At 37.0% G+C, this 11,303-nt stretch overlaps 2 protein-coding genes across 2 annotated transcripts; one reads left to right on the forward strand and one right to left on the reverse strand.

Annotated features, from left to right (window-relative positions):
- Window positions 1–1,551: 1,551 nt before the first annotated feature.
- On the reverse strand, window positions 1,552–4,088 carry LOC140139684 (uncharacterized). The gene is given in 4 exon segments (XM_072161386.1): window positions 1,552–2,287; window positions 2,759–2,936; window positions 2,939–3,720; window positions 4,069–4,088. Coding segments are annotated over 4 exon segments (1,716 nt in total).
- Window positions 4,089–4,750: 662 nt separating this feature from the next.
- LOC140139762 (uncharacterized) lies at window positions 4,751–10,314 on the forward strand. The gene is made up of 5 exons (XM_072161469.1): window positions 4,751–5,031; window positions 5,337–5,540; window positions 6,250–6,306; window positions 7,315–7,390; window positions 8,609–10,314. The coding sequence occupies exons 1-5, from the start codon at window positions 4,785–4,787 to the stop codon at window positions 9,108–9,110; spliced, it is 1,086 nt and encodes a 361-aa protein (XP_072017570.1). The 5' UTR covers window positions 4,751–4,784; the 3' UTR covers window positions 9,111–10,314.
- Window positions 10,315–11,303: the final 989 nt, after the last annotated feature.

Below are 11,303 nucleotides of genomic sequence, written 5' to 3' on the forward strand. Positions count from 1 at the left end.
AAACTTTTGACTACGGAACATATAAATAAAAAGCAAGGTTCGAGATCTCCGTATTCAAAAGCTGTCGAGCATAAAATGTTTCATTTGCATAACAAGGAACACCTTTAATAAGTTGTGGCTTGGAGCAGATAACATATCTTACACTTCCCATAATGCGTTTCTTTCCATTACAATTTTCTATACTGATTTGCTATGTTATGCCACATGGGTCGATAGTGACGAAATGACGAATCGTTGCAATGAGAGAAATAATTTGGTGTTCTTGTTAACCAGATTTGAGCAACTTTGACCACTGTGTTGACCTTTAACCTTGAATATGGCTGGAGTGCCGGAAATTATTTTTTGTTAACATCTTGAATGTGTTATTGGACCATAAAACGAAACTAAAAAAATTGGTTTGGTAGAGTTCAAGGGAGTGGGTCATCATTAAATTCCTAAATTCTCGTATATATCAGACTATTCATTTATACGTAAATGATTCACACATGCAGCAAGACATTTTAGCCATACGAAAGTTCAATTAATCGATCATTTGAATTAAATCTCGTACTCTCTGATTTTACAGCATCTAAGACCTTGATTTTTAAATAGTATGCTTGTCCATCAAAGTACATTACTATCGTTTAAACAATTGAGTGCATCCTCCGCATCCAATGTTACAATATTTCTTTGTTAGACTTCTTCATAATTATTACACCTCTCTATTGGTAGAGCTGAGCAGAGTAAATCTCCCTGGCCTTCCCCACAAAACTACTTTGTAAAAGTAGGGTCCAATGCTCTTTAGGTCATATCAAAATTGTAGCTACCTTTTCAAAGTGTTGAAATTACTCGTCAACTTCTTTTTCGTTGAATGTAGGTACAAGCTTTACATTATACTTTGTATCATCAAACCCTGACTTCGAGGAGAATTTTGATGAGTATAGCTTTACCAACTTCTCTTGCTCAAACTTGTACTTTTCCTCAATTTCTTTTTCTTTCAAATGTGTTTTCTTTAAATGAGAGATCGGTATCATCATCATGGTATGTTGTGATATTTGTGATATTGTGATATTTTTACGATTTATGTTATGTTGGTAAATTGTTTTTGTACCCTTTAAGTTTAGTTAATACATTTCCCTTCAAGAATTTTGATTCTTTTATCAGTTTATTAATATTATTATTATTATCATTATTATTATTATTATTATTATTATTATTATTATTATTATTATTATTATTATTATTATTATTATTATTATTATTATCATTAACCAAATCAGTTTCAATTGCGTCTAATCATATTAATTTGTTGAAGGCGTATTTTGTGATTAAGCTTCCTAATATTAGGAGATATGTATTAAATTGGAATATAATCTAATCAACTTGACTCACTATCGCACCTTATGCTAGGTGCATCTTCAGGCCGTCTGATGATCCAGCGGCACAAGGTCATTGACCTGTGACAAGGTGGTGTTGCCAGAGGTCGTTGAACTTTAGTCGAACTTCTTAGGAATGTTCTTGATGACAGAATTGTAGGCCCCCGCCAAGTTGTGGCGCAGACCGCCTCCCCTGTTAAGTGAGGGTTGTTCTTTCTTTACGTGGATTGCTTCTTTGATACCCCTTTCGAACCACCTGCTTGTCTTTCGGATGAACCAACTTCTGTCTCAAGGTGTTAATTGGTTTGAACGAGACAGGGATCCGATGTTTTCCGAAGATTCTGCGAAGTTTTTCCGACAGATGAGACACGTAGGGTATGGTGATATTCTTTCGCTCAACAGACGTGTCGTCACTTCGCGTATCGCAAGGGTTCGGTTCTTTGGAAGTTTTGTTGACAGGCAGAGCTTTGTGGAAAGTCCATTGGCGATATCCGCACACACCCAGCGCTGATTTGAGGTGATTGTGTTCCTCTTCCTTCAAGGTCTCATTTGACGAGATGGTGTCCGCTCTATGAAACAGTGTGCGAATAACTCCCAGCTTATGTACTAAGGGGTGGTGCGAGTCGAACAGTAAGTACTGATCTGTATGTGTGGCCTTCCGGTATACAGATGTTTCAATTTTGCCGTTATCTTTAACGTGAACCGGACAGTCCAGGAACGCGAGTTTTCCTTCTTTGATAGGTTCTTGGGTAAACTTGATGTGCTCGTTTACACAATTAATATGTTCAAAGAAGGGGGTAAGCTGATATTTCCTTAGCTTCACCCAGGTATCGTCGACGTAGCGAAACCAGTGCGTTGGTGGTGTGCCAGTAAACGTACCTAGAGCTGTGCGTTCAAACTGTTCCATGAACAAATTAACCACGATCGGTGACCACAGTTGTTTGATGGGATCATTTATTAGTTTTTCGAACAAAACATCATGTATAACCAAATTTTAGGCTTAAACAGCTAAAAGTGATATCGTGCTAATGTATACAGATGCTTTTGAGTCGTTCGCAACTTTAATTTCCCCTCTTTTACAAAATTATTCACTTTTATAGTATTTTTTAAAGCTTCTTCAGATATAAAATGTATCTATTAATGACAAAATTGGCGGCGCTATTTAGTTACTGGAAATTGCCCTTTCAAGCATTTAATACAAATAATTCCTTTTGTTATTTGATAAAATATGTTTATGCAATTTCGTTGTTGCTTGTTTCACCTATTCCAGCTGTTTTAATGGCTGTAATAATCACCTAACCCTTGCAAATAAAGAAATATGATTTAGGATAAATAGCGCCATCTATAGTTTGCATTTAGTTAATAATGAAACCAGTTCTATATACATCAAACAGCCGTGTGACACAGGTGAACCCATCGCACAACCATGGCGATGTCTATAAAATTTGCCATCATAGATGAAATAAGTAGTGTTCAAACACAGCTCCAATAAACCGCACACTTGCGATGCACTAAGTTCTGTTCTATCCTTCAAGGTGTTATCCTTCGCTAAACAATCGCTAATGACGTCTACCGCTTCCAAGTAAATAGTGCCGACACATCATACGAAGTTATCGTCTCCTCGTCAAGTAACTGTATGTCTTGAATCTTATTGACAAAATCCTGAGAATTTATGATATGATGCTCTGACTTCCCAACCAGAGGGCCAATTATGTATGCAACATGTTTGGCTACGTTGTAGGTAACCGAATCCACACTACTGACAATCGGTCTCAGTGGGGCATGTTCCTTGTGGATTTTGGGAAGGCCATAAAATGTGGGCACCGATTCCCCAGGATACAGTCTATGATACAAGAGGCGATCTATCACTTCAGTTCTTTCAAGATCTTGCAAACTATCAATGACCTTCTTTCTATAACCGCTAAAGGGGGCGCATTTCAGAAGTTCATAAGTTTTGGTGTCGCTCAAACACTCATTGACTTTCTTATGGTACTCGGGTTTATCTAAAACTACTGTGCAACGGCCCTTATCGGCGGGCAAGATTATGATGTCATCATCTTTACCGAGTGTTCTTATAGCTTCACGTTGCTGTTTATTGAGGTTGGGATTGGGAACCTTCGCGTTATTAAGACAAGCCGATACCTTAATTCTTAATTCATCGGCGTCAGCTGTATTCAACTTGTTTTTTCTAATGGCCGACTCGATAGCTGTTATCAGTTCCACATGTGGAATACAATTCGGCGTCACAGCAAAGTTCAATCCTTTCGCGAGCACGTCTTTCTCTGTCTCACTTAACGATCTACTGGAAAGATTTTTAACCCATTTATCTTTTACTCCATCATCCGGTTGTGAATCCTCCTTATTCCTTCAATTGGAATCCAAATCAGATCGCGACCGTGTGAACTTGTTTAGCTGCCTCTCTTTCGACCGGCGATGTTGGGTTAACTGTACCACTTCCTCATAAACAACAACTGGTAACCCAGTGGGTAATTTCTCCGAAATGCGATCTACTTCCTTGTTCAAAACATTGATCGTGAAATTATTTTGGCGTACACGTTCGTTTAACAATTCCTTCTATGCTTTAGCGATGATCTTACCCGCTTTAAATCCATTCACCAGGGGTTTGATCCATAAACTTCGCGGTATAACGCTGGAATGTAAACACCGCAAATTGAACCGTAGATTCAACCGTAGATGGTTCCTATGGGCCTACAATTCTGTCATCAAGAACATTCCTAAGAAGTTCGATCCAAGTTCAACGACCTCTGGCAACACCACCTTGTCACAGGTCAATGACCTTTTACCGCCAGATCATCAGACGACCTGAAGATGCACCTAGGATAAGGTGTGATACCGTAGCCTCTCAAATAAAAGTGAGTCCAGTTGATTAGATTATATTCCAATTTAATATTTATTATACCTGGATGCATGACAACCTTCACAAACGTATTAGGAGATATGGTTCAATAGATATCCGCGAAAAAAAGTTTTAATACTCTACACCTACATAAAGCTTTTTACACTTTTTATAGAGATGTTGATATAAAATTAGATCGATTGAGCCCATATTTATTGGTCGAGCTATGAGTTTTAAAATATTGAGCGAGACATAGTCGAGTCCAATATATTTTTAAACTCATAGCGAAACCAATAAATATTGGACGTAAACCATCCAATTTTATCATTATTATGTTTTGGTTCCAATATCTTCACACACTTGGATTCATCAAAACATAATAATGCTTAATATCCCGGCTTAATATTGTCAAATTACATTTCCAGGTTATGTCGGATGCCTCGACCGCACTAACATCAATTCGAACCTGCTCAAAGATATCGGTTCTAGGCAAAATATGACAAGATTTTACATAAACCTTAATATTTACAGTTCCAGGTTATGTCGGATGCTTCAGCCGCAATGACATCGATATGAACGTACTTAATATTGGTTCTAGTCAAAACATGACAACCAGATTGTGCATAGACCTGTGTCAGAAAGAATATGGTACTCTACGCTATGCGGGTTTGGTTGGCGGCAATATATGCAAATGTCTCGATGAAGACTTTCTCAAGAATACTCCTGATTTGTCAGAGGATACCAATTGTGATGTTCCCTGTTCAGGTGATGAAAATGACGTTTGTGGAGGCGCTTCAAACTGGTACTCTGTTTACGATGGTACTTACCTTGTTTAAATACCAAATGTACTTAAGTAAAATTTGTAAATATTGCAGAAGTATATTACACGTTTCTAATAACCAATCGAAGATATTCAAATTGACCACAATATTGTTTGCTTTGTATGCATTTCTTGTGGTGGATATGTGTTTGCAAAATGTAACCCTATGTTTCAGTACCGAACATTCGACTGCATATTTTAACACGATTTCCGAATGCATAGTTCCTGAAATCCAAAACAACAACATAACAATTTTAAAGATTTGTTTTTAACAAATCATTTGTCACTACTTAATCTTTTTCAGTTACATTAGGAGTTTGTGATGATCCTGGTGTTCCATACAATGGATCTGTCAGTAATGATGTGACTAGGACCTTTCAATTCGGCAGCATTGTTAGCTTTATATGTGATACTGGCTTTATATTGGTTGGATCACCATCTATACAATGCATTCTTGGTACAAAGCCAAACGAAACAACATGGAATAGTCCAGTTCCTATATGTAAAGGTAGGTAACAAGCAATAAAGAAGAGGTAGAAGACAAGTATGAAGGCGAAGAAGAAGAAGCTGTATAATGAACATATTGATACAACATTGATATGTACTCAATAGTAGTCAATTCATAGCGAGTCCACAGCCATCATCACCATTTGATTCAAAGGTTAAACCGCAACGAAATCTTCTTTTCGTCTAAAATTAATACGATTACGGTGGCAATATATTCATATTTTACAGACTTAATTAATCGATGAATACTGTGGTTCTAGCTTGATCATAGATTGCCTTGATGTACAGATTTTATTCAATTTTTTTAAAGCCTAAAGCCATGACAAAATATTAAAAATAACAAAACAAAACAAAAACAAAAACACACTAACCGCGAAATGTGGATATCCACTTTTGCCCCACAGGGCTACATCGAAGCACTAACCAAAAGTATGGATATCCAACAAGCTTATACTATAAATTAGCCCCCGAAAGAGGACAGGGCTTGAAGAATGAGGTACATTATGGGTTAAAAAGTAAGAAAAGTTAGGGTTTAGGTTTAGGGTTTGGGTGAGGGTTTAGGGTTGGGGTGTCTTCTTTTCTAATAGGTTATATGCTATTATTTACATTCCATTTATATACATCATAACGCGACCCTATTCAATATCAAAATAATTTGCATTATACTTTTTGTTATCGTTTGATTTTCATTTCTTATCAACCCTGGGCAGACATGACAGAGATAGCTGTGACAACGCCAAGAATGACATTTGACAATATCTCAAATGGTTAGTAAAACTCTTCCTTTTCATCGAGGTGTCACGCGAGGCATATTCGAACTTACATGGCAAAGCTTGATATTTCGTGTTCATAATATAGAATACTTCTAAGGAATAAAAGGTCACAAGCAAATTTCAAATATAAATGTTACCAAAAATGTGCAGTCCCGAGGCACAAGAGATCCAATATTTACATTTCATTCAATGTTGTTAGTACTTTTATTTTAGAATTTTATTTAGATTGTTTCTTGAATATTAATTCAAATATTAAGCCAAAGTTGTCATTTTAACAATAAATCCTGTTAACGGTATAGGGACGGCTTCAAAATTCAACTTTTGGAGCCGGTTTCTACTGTTCTAAACAATTGAACGCGGATCAACCACCATCTGCCGCTTCGGTTTTGAAGGCGCCCTTATTGATTCGGCGAAATAGAAATCGAAGAAAGTCAATCAGCCATGTGCAGCTACTCAAAATGAGTGTTTGTATTTAAATCGGTGTGGGTTTGCTAGGACCAAATACTACAATTTGGCAGATTCATTATAGATCTGATACAGCCCCTCAAGCATGAATCAGCTTGTATGCTAGATATTCATAAACGGTATTAGAATTCATGAGGCATGAACATTGTAAAAGCAGCGGAACTTTGAAAAGTGTGTTTCATGACTGATTTTTGTCAATAAGCGGACGCGAATTCGCGTTCGGGTATTACTGCATGATCTGGCCGTATCTACGCATCGCAGACTTTGTCAATTTAATTACGAATGAGAAATTCTAGGCCGTCAATGGAGGAATTGTATTTTCCCTTTGATTTTTGTTAATTTGTTAATAACGATGATGGTTTTATTATGTTTATGAATGAGGTTAATGACTGATATGATGTTGCTGACGTGCAAATGACAAACTCAATGCACTTGCCCTCCTGTTATACATCACAATAAACTTTGTCTTCGGTGCTGTGCATTGTTCTGCTTCTAATTCAGTTTTCATCAAGTTACATGTCGTGTACCCTTTCACAGATGCCATTGCTGGAGGTACCGCTGGTGCATTACTTATTGTTATCTTGGTACTCATTACCACTCTGGTTATTTACAGGTAAGATGCATATCATTACTTTACATGGGTGTTTGTTATTGAAATAGAAAAGAGATACAGCCTTTTTATAATTTTCGCCATGTCGAAGAGGAAATCGGACTCAGTACAAACTTGCAAACACAAATCTAGATAAAGAAAAGATATTCCATCCTCTATTCTCGAGACCTTATATCAACTAGAAAACACAAAACGTCAAATGTTATCGTTATTACAATTACGAAAATACATTGAGTTTAGCAGTCAAGTTAGCTCAATCGATAAGGCGTTCGACTATGGAGCGAGAGGTTGCGGGTTCGAACCATGGCGGTGCCTAGTAATGTTCTCGTGAAAAATTGAGTTAGCTTGAAATTCCCCTGGGCAAGGAATTCACTGCTAATTGTCTCGTTGTAACCCGTACGAAACTCCCGGAGCTGATCCTGGTTGCGAAGGTTATTTGTGGAATGTCTAGGGTGTGCGCTCTTCTAGCAGCAAAGTCCCTGAATAGTTGTTAAATGTTTTATGGAATGACGTGGGGCCGTAGTGGTCAGCGACAACCTGTAAAGTGTGCTGAGGCTTGTGGATCAACGGTAGGCGTTGTGCCTGTGCGTAGCGCACTATAAATCACTGCGTTTTTACTGAGTTTACTTCTTATTTACTGCTTATGGCATACTATCATTTAATCGGCCTAAAAAGCACACCAAAACGGCTTAAGCTATATATAATTCGTAAATCCATCCTTTGTGCTTATATTAGTATAAAATGTTTATCCCAGCACCGACTATCTGGTCCAGTCAGGCAATAATGAAACTGAGATAATAGGCAAAAAGTGAGGAAAAAAACCTCAATAAAAAACATAAGAAAATGGACATTTAAAACGTTCATAACTTTGCCACTGAGTATTCAAAAGACCTGGGGATTCAACATCAGTTATTGTATGTACCGAGCAAGTTCGTAAGTGTACTAAGGTAGCAACTCAATTGTCAAAATTTCCGGATCAGATTGGGTCACATATGGGGAAAGTGAAGTCCATCAAAGATTACTACAATAACATCCATGATATTTATTTTGCTCTTGTAACATTATTGCAAGAGATATCGACTTTTTACTTGGTAGTTAGGTTGAAATAGTAATTTCCTGTCATATTAAAGCATCCAGTGAAATCGCATATTCATAGAATTTTTAGCCGAAAATCAATTTTGTACATAGTCATGTTTAAACTTGGGTTATTTTAATTAATAGGTCAAAGAAGAGAGCCGCCACTGAACATGCTAATGAGCAACAAGGTTCGGGTGAGCATGGCGAGGTTGCCGTTTATACGGAATACAAGAAAGCTAACGATGGTGACCAAGCCTATGAGGCTCTACAAAAGAACAACTCTGGTCCCACACAATTTAACGATGGAATCGAAAACAACAGCAGTGATTTAGCAGAGTCAAAATACGAAGTCAACATTGATATGGAAAAACACGATGTCATCGATCATACTTATTTTTCGCCAATTCAAACGAGCGTCCAGTCTGAAGCAACTCATCAAGAAACCAACGAATCATCAGAGTACGCATTTGCGTACGCCCAATGTGTTCCTCAACCAGAATGCGAAGTCAACGTGGATTCTGGCTATCTTACACCAATGCAAACGACAACGTCCAAACCAACACAGCAAGAAAAAAGCGAATCCAACGAATACGATTATGCGTATGCCGATAGTGTTTCTCAACCGAATAGCTCTAATTCTAACTAAAGTTACTCCCTATGTCATCTCAAAGGTACGCGAGAAGGACTGGTATTTCTGGTTGACATACAATCCTGGAAAAAAATAGTCGGTACACTTGTATGTGACGCACAGATTCCCCCCTGTTTCTCACCCTTCCACACTTCCCATTTATCATTGGTGGAGGATCGCACAGACCTGCCGACAACGTGGCTTTGCCCAGCATTGAATTGGGAAAACGGACTCATCACGAGACAGTCAACATGTGCCAACATATTGTTTCCATGATTGTAGGTCACTGAGCTGAGATGTCAATGGGTTTTGGAGTCATACAAATTCGAGTGATATTTACCCATGTAAAACGCACATTGTAAATACATTTAATAAACAAAATCAATCAACGAGAATACAGATACGGCTATTCACACATTTTAGCCTATAAATGCCTATAAAATCAGTACAAATAATAAGGATTTATTGTATTTATAGGCCAATATCAATATTATCTAAGCTATTATAAAACGTTGTTCACGGTAGGCAATTGTTGATTACCAATATCATTAATAGCTATTAATACACGTACGTGGACTCATATGTAGCATTGGTTAATGCAGTGGTATAGCGTCATGACGAATCTAAATGAACATTTTGAAACCAAGCAAATGAATCATGCTACGCTTGTTAAAAACCATTCAAAGCAAATGTGGCGGTATTTATACTTGATGTATAAAAAGCATTTGATACCGTCACCCAGAGTTTCTACATTAGGAAGTTGCACAACTATATGTTAAAGCTTCACACCAATGTTGCATAAAGTTGTACATACATACACTAATCAGGATCTAAGACTTACTATAATAAGTCAAATATTGTAGTTTAGCACTTAATTAGATTTAATGTTTCAGCTGCTGTGAAAGTTACATTGCCGTCAGAAATGTAACGAAAACAGAATGCTCCATCATAATATTATGCGTGAAATAATCACTTTATGAATTGTTGAATTAATTTCTGAAAACACTTACTACAGTGAATTGTAAATAGTAATGGTGTAAATATTATTAATATACCCGTCGTAAAAGAGTAGATACAATATGTTCAGAAAAGGCATTACATATACGCCGAAAAGGGGGAGAAATGATATCTTGTGACTGGGAACACTTTTTACAGCATGGTCATGCAATTTGATGGAAAGCAGAACTGTAATTCATTAAAGAAGGATCCAACAGTTTTCGAACACTTGATACCTTAAAGGTAGCATTAATGAGAGATGGCGCCATCTAGATAGCAGACAAGCATCGTTTTGAACAGCAATTCACTGGATATATTTTTGTACCTGTGATTTTTTGTCTGCATCGTATGTCTGCGCACGCACCATGCACTCTGCAGTGTGAAATCTTCTTTGTAATGTGGCCCATACACGATCAATGTTATTGATCAATATTGCAGGAGTGGATACAAAATCTACCATAAGCCTTTTTGAAATATGGCGGGCACAAAAGGAGAGGGCGTACTTTGAAGTGAGTAATCTTTTGTATGCTTCTCAGCTGACAAAAGTGTACTCATTTCAAAGTACGCCCTCTCCTGTTGTGCCCGCCATATTTCAAAAAGGCTTATTGTGCGTGTACAATGGTAGATTTTGATATCAAGGGTCTTTGATATTGACAAAACAATTGAACGTGTATGCGCCGCATAAGAAGCCTTAGTTATTGTGTTTTACGTGATTTATCCCGTAGGGTTGTACTACACCACATTTCGCCATACTGCATTCTAGAAACGCTTGCTGTTAGAATAAGAAAAATTTTAATGCTAAATTATTGCAGTTACCGTTTTGAAATAACCGAGCGAGAGGGTTTTCAAGAAAATATTTTTCCTGTCAAAACTGAAGCATCCTCTGTATAAAAGAAAATATGAATATTAACTGCACATCATATATTATAACGATTCGTGATACCCGATTGTGGCATATTTGAGGTCGTTTATGAGGCAGAGAATTTTATTTCAATTTTATATACGCCAAAATATTTTTTTAATTGAGCAAGAATAAGGATAGATAAAACGTTGAAAATTCTATGTATAAATAACATTAGACCCGGCAAAAGATTACTGTTTCGTTTTTATGGTAATCTAATCTTATTTCCTGAAGAAACATTTGGGGTCTAAAATGGATTTTTTATGTAATTGATAAAAACATCCAACGTGTATACAAGAAAAATGGTAGGTTCC

Source organism: Amphiura filiformis, chromosome 18 (assembly GCF_039555335.1).
Source record: "Amphiura filiformis chromosome 18, Afil_fr2py, whole genome shotgun sequence".
In the NCBI taxonomy this organism is placed as follows: Eukaryota; Metazoa; Echinodermata; class Ophiuroidea; order Amphilepidida; family Amphiuridae; genus Amphiura; species Amphiura filiformis.